Below are 13,064 nucleotides of genomic sequence, written 5' to 3' on the forward strand. Positions count from 1 at the left end.
TAAACCCGCCCAAAGATATAAACAACCATGCATGAGCAGCGCCTATTAGACGGAGGGGGTCCAACAGCTGTTCAGTTCGTCATTCCACCAGGAAGGAGGTACACAGCTCGCGTTGTCTGTAGTTCAACCATGCCTAGACGGTCAATACAGCGGTTCGATCGTGTCTGCATTGCTAATTTGTGCCAGGAACGTCTCTCTACAAGGAAAGTCTCCCGATGGCTCGGAGTGAACCAGAGTGATGTTCGTACATGGAGGAGATACAGAGAGAAAGGAACTGGCGATGACATGCCTCGCTCAGGTCACCCAAGGGTGAAACGTCCCCTTAGAAAAATTATACAAGACAGGTCTATGTGAAACGTCCTCTTTGAACAATTATACACGAATGTGCTTAAACTGACACACAATATTTTTAGCGCAACGCAATCTGACTTCCTAAAATCCCTACGAAAGAATGGCCCTGACTAACATTAACCTATACGTTACACAAATCACTTACCTCACAAAAATCTTCGTTACTCGAACTACTGCAATACAGCGAGCGCCGCTACTGCCAGCTAACTAAAAGATTTAAACTACGGAAGTCACTAACTACTGATAGGCACAGTTAGCAAATGAAAGATTTTAATAGAGAACAAACAATGTATTTACCTTAGTAGTCATTATATATATATATATATATATATATATATATATATATATATATATATCACTTCATGACACCAATTCTTACAAATTTCAAAACTCCGCCATCTCTCTCCCCACGTCCACCACTGCTGGCGGCTCACCTCCAACTGCGCAACGCTACGCGCTGTTAGCATCCAGCTGCCGCTGCCCGACACTACAATGGCAGACAACAATGCAAACTAGCCACAGACTGCGCACAGCACAGCCAGTGATTTTTCATACAGAGCGCTATGTGGCGTTACCAATAAGAAAACCTAAACAGCCTACTTACAAGGGCTACTACTGCAGTGGATGAGCGCTACCTACGGATTATGGCTCGGAGGAACCCTGACAGAAACGCCACCATGTTGAATAATGCTTTTCGTGCAGCCACAGGACGTCGTATTGCGACTCAAACTGTGTGCAGTAAGCTGCATGGTGCACACATTCACTCCCGATATCCATGCCGAGGTCCATCTTTGCAATCACGACACCATGCAGCGCAGTACAGATGGGCCCAGTAACATGCCGAATAGACCGCTCAGGATTGGCATCACGTTTTCTTCACCGATGAGTGTCGCGTATGCCTTCAACCAGATAATCGTCGGAGACATGTTTGGAGGCAACCCGGTCAGGCTGAACTACTGATACACACTGTCGAGCGAGTGCAGCAAGGTGGAGGTTCCTTGATGTTTTGGGAGTGTCATTATGTGGGGCCGACGTACGCCGCTGGTGGTCACGGAAGGCGCCGTAATTGCTGTACGATACGTGAATGCCATCCTCCGACCGACAGTGGAACCCTATCGGCAGCATATTGGCGAGGCGTTCGTTGTCATGGACGACAATTCGCGCTCCAATCGTGCACATCTTGTGAATGACTTCCTTCATGATAACGACATCGTTCGACTAGAGTGACCAGCATGTTCTTCAGACATGAGCCCTATCGAACAAGCCTCGGATAGATTGAAAAGGGCTGTTTATGGACGATGTGCCCCGCTAACCATTCTGAGAGATCTACGTCGAATCTCCGTTAAGAAGTGAGACAATCTGGACCAACAACACCTTGATAAACTTGTGGTTATTATGCCACGACGAATACAGGCATGCAACAAAGCAAGAGGACGTGCTACTGGGTACTAGAAGTACCGGTGTATACAGCAATTTGGACCACCACCTCTGAAGGTGTCGCCATATGGTGGTACAACAAGTAATGTGTGGTTTCATAAAATGGGCAGAAATGATGTTTATGTTGATCTCTATTCCAGTTTTCTGTACAGGTTCCAGAGCTCTCGGAACTAAGGTGATGCAAAACATTTTTTGATGTGTGTATATAAGGATGTTGAAAATTAGGTAGACTGCTGAAAATATTTCCGGGTTGTATGGCCGTGGTCCATGGAACTCTTCTATCCCTCATGTTTCGTCCAAGACTACGTTGGTCATCTTCGGAGACTCAGCACAACCAGGAGCACCTCTGAAGATTTCCAACGCAGCCTTGGACGAAACATCAGGGATAGAAGAGTTCCAAGGACCACGGCCATACAACCCGGAAGAATTCTCGGCAGTTGAAACATCCGGTCGTGAAAGCCTTCATTTTATGATTAGGTGGACTGATTAGGTAAAAAGTTTGGTATCTGCGATATACTGGGTGATCAAAAAGTCAGTATAAATTTGAAAACTTAACAAACCACGGAATAATGTACATAGAGAGGTAAATATTGACACACATACTTGGAATGACATGGGGTTTTATTAGAAAAAAAAGTTCACAAAATGTCCGACAGATGGCGCTGGACTGCTACCGTGACGGGTGAGAGGTACTCGGATATGTTACAGAATCGCATCATCCCCAGCCTCGCCGATAAACACCTGCTGGAACGTACGATGTTTATGTACGATGGCGCTCCACCTCATATTTCTAGACGCGTGAAAGATCTCTTGCGAACGTCGTTTGGTGATGATAGTGTGCTCAGCCGCCACTTTCGTCATGCTTGGCCTCCCAGGTCCCCAGACCTCTGTCCGTGCGATTATTGGCTTTGGGGTTACCTGAAGTCGCAAGTGTATCGTGATCGACCGACATCTCTAGGGATGATGAAAGACAACATCCGACGCCAATGCCTCACCATAACTCCGGACATGCTTTACAATGCTGTTCACAACATTATTCCTCGACTACAGCTATTGTTGAGGAATGATGGTGGACATATTGAGCATTCCCTGTAAAGACCATCATCTTTATTTTGTCTTACTTTGTTATGCTAATTATTGCTATTCTGATCAGATGAGGCGCCATCTATGGGACATTTTTTGAACCTCTGAATTTTATTGTTTCTAATAAAACCCCATGTCATTCCAAGCATGTGTGTCAATTTGTAGCTCTCTATTTACATTATTCCGTGATTTATTCAGTTTTAAATTTATACTAACTTTTTGATTACCTGGTATGTAACACAAAGAAGGGTAAGGCAAATGTATGTATCCAAATAATTCAGGACGTTTGCTGTAAATGTAAATGCTACTCTGAGAATGGAAAAGAAGTCATGGCGAGTCACACCAAACGAGACATAAGGCTGATGACCAAAATCAAATAAACACAGAGAGAATCACACTGTGCCTTGTGTCAGAAGAACAACGACAAGACCGGGGTTCGCCTTCAGCAATTCTACAGAAAATTTCACAGTTACTTGACTACTCTTCAGCTTTGAAAGTATCAATTCCTGGGATGAAGATGTGCCGGCGCCACAATAGGTCTGTGTTTCTGTTGAAGTACCTTAAAACGTTACATTTAGATCCTGACGATACAGACATTGAAACTGTATATAACTACACTATCACCCTTACGTGGAGATGGAGTTGCTGAGAAGTTCCTGTTGGCCACGTTCTTCATCGGCAGGCTACAAGGGAGCTCGCTACCCAGCGGATGGTCGGCTACTGCGAGACCGGCTTGCCTGGAGGGCGGTTATCCGCCCCGGCGCCGCGCTAGCCGTCAGGTAGCCGCAGACACGCGAGTTCGCGAGCCTCGCCACATCTCGCTATCGCCACAGCCTGTCAGCTGCGCAGCGCCCTGCAAACACATCAGCGCTATCTGCCCGGCGTGCGGACGCCGCTCGAACTGTCCTGACCCGCAGACAAGCCCAGCGTGGCGGTCGTCACGAGTAGAGTTGTAAAACTACCGTAGGCTGCGGTAATTTTCATAGTAGTCTTGGTCAGTTAAGATAGTAACCGCATTGCATGTACGTTAGTTGTGTTGCATACCTATCGGGCGTTATCTCATTTCGATTGCTTCATTTGCGTAGTCCATCAGTATCTTACTAGGTTCCTCTAGAGACTGGAAGCGATAAACCATCAACAAACTGAGTGAGAATTGTATAAAGGACTCTGTAACCTACTGAACATTTTTGTTCTACACAAATTGTTGGGAAAAAATTGGAACTCTGCATTAGAAGTTTCCATATCACCCAAGATTTTTTGTTTGCAGCAGTGCATATGGAGTACCTGAAATGTTTACATTTAAGGTCAGTGGCACAAGCAGTTGTGAGATACCAGGTATCGACCACTCTGAAACACTCATTTTAGTACGTAGTGCAGCGCCGACTCTGACTTTGGCATGTAGTCTATCGTACAGATGGTGAGCATTGTCCTGGGATACGTTATTCCACGCCTGCTCGACCTGTTCATGCAGTTCTGTAAGAGTTGTTGGCTGACGAGTTTGCAGGAGTCACTTCTTGTCCCATCTTATCCCACATGTGCTCGATTAGAGACAAGTCCAGAGATCGTGCTGGCCAGGAAAGTTGCTGCATGTCTTGCAGACCACTTTGAGTTTCATGGGCAGCGTTAGGGTGAGCATTATCCTGTTGGAACAACACGTGACCGTCAAGTTGCAAGAATGGCAGAGCAACGGGTCTAGCAACATTCTGCACATACCAAGCGCTAGTTAGCGTCCCCTCCAGAAACACTAAAGATGAACGAGAATTGTAGCTAATCGCACCCCAGACCACAAGGCCTGCAGTGGAGTCAGTGTGTCTTGGACGGATGCACTCTGCGAGACAGTCTTAATAAGTCTACGTCATATATGCAAACAACCACCACTGGTATGCAGACAGAACCTGCTTTTATAACTGAAAATTATCTTACAAGCCATTCCATCTTGTTGTTGTTGTTGTGGTCTTCAGTCCTGAGACTAGTTTGATGCAGCTCTCCATGCTACTCTCTCCTGTGCAAGCTTCTTCCTCTCTGAGTACCTACCGCAGCCTACATCCTTCTGAATCTACTTAGTGTATTCATCTCTTGGTCTCCCTCTACGATTTTGACCCTCCACACTGCCCTCCAGTACTAAATTGGTGATCCCTTGATGCCTCAGAACATGTCCTACCAACCGATCCCTTCTTCTAGTCAAGTTGTGCCACAAACTCCTCTTTCCCCCCTATTATATTCAATACCTCCTCAATAGTTGTGTGCTCTACCCATCTAATCTTCAGCATTCTTCTGTAGCACCACATTTCGAAAGCTTCTGTTCTCTGCTTCTCCAAACTATTTATCGTCCATGTTTCACTTCCATACATGGCTACACTCCATACAAATACTTTCAGAAACGACTTCCTGACACTTAAATCAATACTCGATGTTAACAATTTTTTCTTCTTCAGAAACGCTTTCCTTGTCATAGCCAGTCTATATTTTATATCCTCTCTACTTCGACCATCATCAGTTATTTCGCTCCCCAAATATCAAAACTCCTTCACTACTTTAAGTGTCTCATTTTCTAATCTAATTCCCTCAGCATCACCCGTCTTAATTCCATTATCCTCGTTTTGCTTTTGTTGATGTTCATCTTATACCCTCCTTTCAAGACACTGTCCATTCCGTTCAACTCCTCTTCCAAGTCTTTTGCTGTCTCTGGCAGAATTACAATGTCATCAGCAAACCTCAAAGTATTCATTTCTTCTCCATGGATTATAATACCTACTCCGAACTTTTCTTTTGTTTCCTTCACTGCTTGCTCAATATATAGATTCAATAGCATCGGAAAGAGGCTACAGCCCTGTCTCACTCCCTTCCCAACCAATGCTTCCCTTTCATGACCTTAGACTCTTATAACTGCCATCTGGTTTCTGTACAAATTGTAAATAGACTTTTGGTCCCTGCATTTTACCCCTACCACCTTTAGAATTTGAAAGAGAGTATTCCACTGAACATTGTCAAAAGTTTTATCTAAGTCTACAAATGCTACAAACGTAGCTTTGTCTTTCCTTAATCTTACAAGTGATTTTCTGGCGGCACCAATCGAACCGAACGTGGTGGCGCTTTGGTTAGCATACTGGATTCATATTCGCGAGGATGACGGTTCAAATCCACATTCGGCAGTCCATATTTATATTTTCTGCGATTTCCCTAAATCACTCCAGGCAAGTGCCAGTACTGTTGTCTCTAATGACCTTGATGTCGACGGAACATTAAACCCAATCTGCCTTCCTTCCTTTTTTCCAGCATCAGTCGAGCCGTCCAAGTCGAGGCTGTGGTGTGAGTGAAAGATGGGCTACAGGTGTGGGTGCTTATAGTCCCATTGCTAGTAATGGTTCGTAACAGTTCGTGTTGACACGTCTGGGCTCACAAGCCCTCTTATCTGTACTGTGGTAGCTTTATGATCTGCCATTGCTGCCCTTACAGTACGACGATACTGACGGGCATCTGTGCTGCGTGGTCGTCCAGAACCTCGTCTATGGGTGCGAGAATGTTCACGTGACCACTGATAACAAAATCGTTGCACAACTGACGCAGCACGTCCAACTTGCGTGGCAGTTCTCCGAAAGTACTATCCATCCAATCGGAAGGCCAGATTTTGACCCCTTTCAAACTTACTCAGTTGGCTGTAGGAATCACGAGTGCGTCTCTGTGGCACGGTTGCCTGTTTGCTTCACACATCTGCTACGCTTCTGGTTGTAAGCATTTCCTATTAGAGGGTAGACACTGGTAGCTCTTCCACTACGCTATCTGTTGGCGGACGGCGTTTAAATTATTATCAGTACATCTGCTATCTCACAAGTGGCATATAGTTCAAATGGTTCTGAGCACTATGGGACTTAACATCTGAGGTCATCAGTCCCCTAGAACTCAGAACTACTTAAACCAAACTAACCTAAGGACATCACACACGTCCGTGCCCTAGGCAGGATTCGAACATGCGACCGTAGCGGTCGCCCGGTTCCAGACTGAACCAACGTGGCATATGCCGTTATCAGACCAAAATCGACGTCCTCTTTCCAAATGTACTAATTTTTTTAGGCAGTGTAGTTGTCCTCCTGTCTGTTAATTAAAAATAGATAGTATTTGTAGCAAAACTGCAACTGTTAATGTTTCGTTCAGGTATTATTTGAAAATCGTTGATTTGTAAGGTGAAACAAAGGGATCTCCTAGTAGAAGTTTAAAAATAATACAGACCTATCATATAGAGCTAGAAAAGCAATTACTTCAATATAAAGGTAAATTTTGAAAAAACGCATAACACAAGCATATCAAATACACTCCTGGAAATGGAAAAAAGAACACATTGACACCGGTGTGTCAGACCCACCATACTTGCTCCGGACACTGCGAGAGGGTTGTACAAGCAATGATCACACGCACGGCACAGCGGACACACCAGGAACCGCGGTGTTGGCCGTCGAATGGCGCTAGCTGCGCAGCATTTGTGCACCGCCGCCGTCAGTGTCAGCCAGTTTGCCGTGGCATACGGAGCTCCATCGCACTCTTTAACACTGGTAGCATGCCGCGACATCGTGGACGTGAACCGTATGTGCAGTTGACGGACTTTGAGCGAGGGCGTATAGTGGGCATGCGGGAGGCCGGGTGGACGTACCGCCGAATTGCTCAACACGTGGGGCGTGAGGTCTCCACAGTACATCGATGTTGTCGCCAGTGGTCGGCGGAAGGTGCACGTGCCCGTCAACCTGGGACCGGACCGCAGCGACGCACGGATGCACGCCAATACCGTAGGATCCTACGCAGTGCCGTAGGGGACCGCACCGCCACTTCCCAGCAAATTAGGGACACTGTTGCTCCTGGGGTATCGGCGAGGACCATTCGCAACCGTCTCCATGAAGCTGGGCTACGGTCCCGCACACCGTTAGGCCGTCTTCCGCTCACGCCCCAACATCGTGCAGCCCGCCTCCAGTGGTGTCGCGACAGGCGTGAATGGAGGGACGAATGGAGACGTGTCGTCTTCAGCGATGAGAGTCGCTTCTGCCTTGGTGCCAATGATGGTCGCATGCGTGTTTGGCGCCGTGCAGGTGAGCGCCACAATCAGGACTGCATACGACCTAGGCACACAGAGCCAACACCCGGCATCATGGTGTGGGGAGCGATCTCCTACACTGGCCGTACAACTCTGGTGATCGTCGAGGGGACACAGAATAGTGCACGGTACATCCAAACCGTCATCGAACCCATCGTTCTACCATTCCTAGACCGGCAAGGGAACTTGCTGTTCCAACAGGACAATGCACGTCCGCATGTATCCCGTGCCACCCAACGTGCTCTAGAAGGTGTAAGTCAACTACCCTGGCCAGCAAGATCTCCGGATCTGTCCCCCATTGAGCATGTTTGGGACTGTATGAAGCGTCGTCTCACGCGGTCTGCACGTCCAGCACGAACGCTGGTCCAACTGAGGCGCCAGGTGGAAATGCCATGGCAAGCCGTTCCACAGGACTACATCCAGCATCTCTACGATCGTCCCTATGGGAGTATAGTAGCCTGCATTGCTGCGAAAGGTGGATATACACTGTACTAGTGCCAACATTGTGCATGCTCTGTTGCCTGTGTCTACGTGCCTGTGGTTCTGTCAGTGTGATCATGTGATGTATCTGACCCCAGGAATGTGTCAATAAAGTTTCCCCTTCCTGGGACAATGAATTCACGGTGTTCTTATTTCAATTTCCAGGAGTGTATATCTTCAGCACTTTGTCGATATAAAGATAAAATTTGAGAAAACATATCAAATATAGCTTCAGTCCTTTGTCGAGCTTACATAAAATGTGTTCCTGTTATTCATAAATAACTTTATCACTTATCAATAAGCGATCATGACGAAGAACACTCTATTGAGAACAAAATAACAATGATAATCATACATATTTTTTATGTTTGTGTATGTAAACTATACTTGCATAAAATAGTGTGCCTGTCGGTGGCGGCACGTCGCTCTTTTCAGTTCCGAGCTCACAGTGTGCACATAAAAATGCCTAGAACAATAGTGTCTCCCGCCAAGTATGGATGCCCACTGAGAGTCTTCGCCTGATTTCATGCAACCCTACACAGCGTACCTGCCATGCATTTCCTTCTTCACGACAGTTCTCGCCCACACACTTCTGAGGCAATGAGGACACCCTTGCAACGTTCCCAAAGGGAAGTGTTTGATCACCCACCATACAGCCTGGACTAGCTCCAAGTTCATCTCTGCTCATGTGAATCACTGGCTATGAAGACAAGCGTAGAGGAGTGGAGTAAAGCACAGGTTGCTGCCTTCTGCGATGAGGGTGGTACAACACTTCGACAAACGTCGGAGTGGAGACTATAAATAGAAGCAGCTGGAAGGTATAGTAACAATAGCTTCCATTTCACGAGCGTTCGGACCTTACTTTCCGAAAAGCCCTGATAAAATGTATTGTATAATTTGTAAGGATATAAAATACACAAAGAGCTAACTGTAAACAACTTGCAGTTCTAATTCCACGCAAAACAAACCAAAAAAAGTCATCAACTCTCATTTTCACCCTCATACATTCATTTACTTTTCTTTTCCTGCCAATGCTACCAGTAATCCTACCACTCACTGATTGTACCTAAACTACTGAACCGTGGTTTTGGTAGAGCGCGGCTCTAGTCACGAGCATGGGACGCGCGTTGCTGAAACACAGGGTGTCCCAAAAAGAATGAACCGATTTTAACTTGTAGTAATATTGAGAGAAATATCTCTAGGTAACTGAAACTGCGCTAGGTGTAATCGTCGTGGTCTGGAGTTTCACAAAAAAACCGCTAGATGTCGCTACAAGCGCTGACCTGGAGCGTGCTGCCAGTCTCGCGCAACTGGCGTCAGCGCAACAGAAGGCATATTGTGTTATTGAATTTAGTCGTACTCAGTCAGTGATCGCAGTTCAGCGGGCGTTTCATATTCGATTTCGTGCTAAACCACCATCACCACAGAACATTCGATGGTGGTATAAACACTCTGAAGAAACAGGGTGCCTCTGTAAAGACAAAAGTCCTGGCCGGTCACGCGTTCCTGAACAGTGGAACAAATCCGACGAGCATTTGAGTGGAGCCCCCACAACTCCATGTGTCGTGCTAGCCGAGAACTTGCGTTACCGCGCATTACAGTGTGGTGTGTGTTTAGTCCTCAAACCGTACCGATTACAGCTGGTACAATCTCTTCGAGATACTGACAAAGTGAAGCGAGTGGGCTTTAGCATTGCTATTCTAGAGGACATGGACGATGACACTTTTATGTCACAGTTGATATTCAGCGATGAGGCAACTTTCCGAATTAGTGGTAAGGTTTACCATCATAATGTGTGTATATGGGGGCTCGAAAATACTCATGAAACAACTGAACACGAATGTGATTCAAAAAAAGTGAATTTTTTGTGCTGTTTCACAAAGCAAGATTTATGAACCCTACTTTTCTGAGTAAGAAACCGTAACAGGACAATCATATCTTGCAATGCTAAGGAACTGGTTATTCCCACAACTTGACTCTGATAATTTCATCTATCAGCAAGATGGAGCACCACCACACTGGCACAACAACGTGTGCAGTTTCCTCAATGCCAACATGCCTCAACGTTGGATAGGGCGTACAGGACCGCGAGATCAGGCTTTACACTCTTGGCCTCCTACGTCCCCTGATTAACACCATGTGATTTCTTCCTGTGGGGATATGTTAAACAATGTGTTTACGTTCCTACCTTACCTTGTGACATCGATGAACTAAAAACCAGAATATCTGCTGCTGTAGCTTCAGTGACAGAAGACCCTTTACACTCAGTTTGGGATGAATTCAGCTATCGGCTAGATGTCGTCTGTGCAGCCAATGGAGGACATATTGAACATCTATGATGGATCTTTATAAACTCATGTCTTTTCTGAATAATTTAGTGTGCAATTTGTTGGTGTTAAGCCCTTCTTTCTAAAAAATAATTCCATTTGAAATCGGGTCGTTCTTTTTGGACACCCTGTACACTGTGTTCCTTACATTAAGAATAAAGTTGCAAGAATATACACATCTTGAAAAATCATACAGACTCGTGCGGAAGTTTACTGCAACAGTGGTTGTGAAAATTGCAACATCATGAAGAGCTAATGAAATGATCCTTGTACCATGAACTAAGAACATATCAAGACACAAATGATTCAAATGACAACTATATACTCTGGCCACTAAAACTGCAATACCGTGAAACCAGCGTGGAACAAATGTTAAATTGGCAAGAAATAATTAGCATTTCAGTACAACCACACGAAGCAGGTACGAGTGACACCATCTACATTATCTGCAGGACGGTAATGCAACGGATTTATCATTGCCATAACTCGCATTTCGGTGTTTCATGTTTGTGAGAAGCTCGCGTTATGCTTTATGTAAGGAGGAGAAGCGTCCATCTGCACTTTTTACCATTCGACAGCAGTATGACTGCAGCCTATCGAGACTGCAGGGTTATCGTTTCGTGGTTTTGCTGCTCGTATTGGTCGAGATCAAACGACTGTCATGTTAACAGTTAGTTACATGTTCCATAGGTAATTTGAACGACTCTTTTATCGAACTGATGTGGGACAAGCTAGTTTACAGCATTTGTACACATGATTAACGTTAACATTAATGAACACACTATCGTTTTATTTCTGTTTATGTAACCACACGTGAAAACAAGGCTTTTTTGTACTGGCTATCAGTTTTTGGTAGAAATTCGTCACTGTAATACGAGTTGTACAGGAGAAATGAACGTAGTATCGATAGTATCCAGAGGGTAGGATATAATTTAGCAATGAGGTTTGCTAGGACTCAGCTTACAACTACACTTAAAACGCGTAAAAGTATTATATCAATCCTCCCAAAGTGGCTACAGTTAACACAACTACTGAGTAACTGTTCAAAGTTCTCACTATTTATTGCAGAATCAATTACATACAATACATAACTCTCATTTAGAAGAGATCCGATGTCAAATACAGTATTTGAGAAGCACCATTCTGAATCAAAATCCCAATCTGGTCCATCGTGAAAGAATGAAATTCTGGATAATTGGGTGTTGAGGAAGACAAGCAAGCAAAGCACTCCGTCTTGAGGCCACAAGTGGCCCACCGGGACCATCCGACCGCCGTGTCATCCTCAGTTGAGGATGCGGATAGGAGAGGCGTGGGGTCAGCACACCGCTCTCCCGGTCGTTACGATGGTTTTCTTTGACCGGGGCCGCTACTATTCGGTCGAGTAGCTCCTCAATTGTCATCACGAGGCTGAGTGCACCACGAAAAATGGCAACAGCGCATGGCGGCCTGGATGGTCACCCATACAAGTGCCGGCCACACGCGACAGAGCTTAACTTCGGTGATCTCGCGGGAACCGGTGCATTCACTGCGTCAAGGCCGTTGCCGTTGAGGAAGCCAATACCGCGTCCCTCGTGAGATGCGAATAGACTTATCCCGGAATTGACCGCCCTGTAGGTGTAGTTAGTTTAATGACCACACTTCGCTATCCGCCATTTCGCGTAACTGAATGTCTATTTGTTAGTCTGATTATACACTGTAGCTATTTAAAATTCGCCCCTATATTATTCACAACGCACAACTAGCACTTCTTTACTTTTTTTAAAAAAGAGGAAAAGGAAAAAAATACCCATATCATCGGCTTAGTCGATATAAAGCAAAACACCTTAATATGCCCAATTTTACCTCTTCTTGTAGGATCGGCTACCTTACTCATTAATTTACTACATATTATTTCCAATAACACTAAATAGGTATCGCCGTTATATTTTAATTGTATTCAAAAGCATGTTACTATTATTATGACCGACCAAATCGTAACAAATCGCGCGGCGTGCGTTTTTAACGATAACTTTACGCTATTCAATTTCCGTTACAGCTATCTTGACTTGTAATGTTACAACAGGATACAGTAGCATGGAGAGCTGCATCAAACCAGTCTCTGGACTGAAGACTACAACAACAGCAACATTGAATTATCAAATGTTAACAGACTTGGTCACACTGTACAGCGCCAGGTTAGAATAGTCGTTCTTCGTCCACAGAATAACAGGTGACATAAAGCAGAAAGCTTTTCTACTTGCATTTACTGACGCACACATTTATATGCTTACACATGAACTTACTCAAGAAGTGGAGCCTAATACGAG

At 45.2% G+C, this 13,064-nt stretch overlaps 1 protein-coding gene across 1 annotated transcript in view; it reads right to left on the reverse strand.

Annotated features, from left to right (window-relative positions):
• The window catches only part of LOC126353926 (uncharacterized), a 72,982-nt gene extending 69,408 nt beyond the window's left edge, over window positions 1-3,574 (reverse strand). The window contains exon 1 of the mRNA XM_050003225.1: window positions 3,502-3,574. Coding sequence (XP_049859182.1) covers window positions 3,502-3,547 — 46 coding nt within the window. The 5' untranslated portion in view covers window positions 3,548-3,574. The remainder of the gene's footprint in view (window positions 1-3,501) is intronic.
• Window positions 3,575-13,064: the final 9,490 nt, after the last annotated feature.

Source organism: Schistocerca gregaria, chromosome 1 (genome assembly GCF_023897955.1).
Source record: "Schistocerca gregaria isolate iqSchGreg1 chromosome 1, iqSchGreg1.2, whole genome shotgun sequence".
Taxonomy (NCBI): domain Eukaryota; kingdom Metazoa; phylum Arthropoda; class Insecta; order Orthoptera; family Acrididae; genus Schistocerca; species Schistocerca gregaria.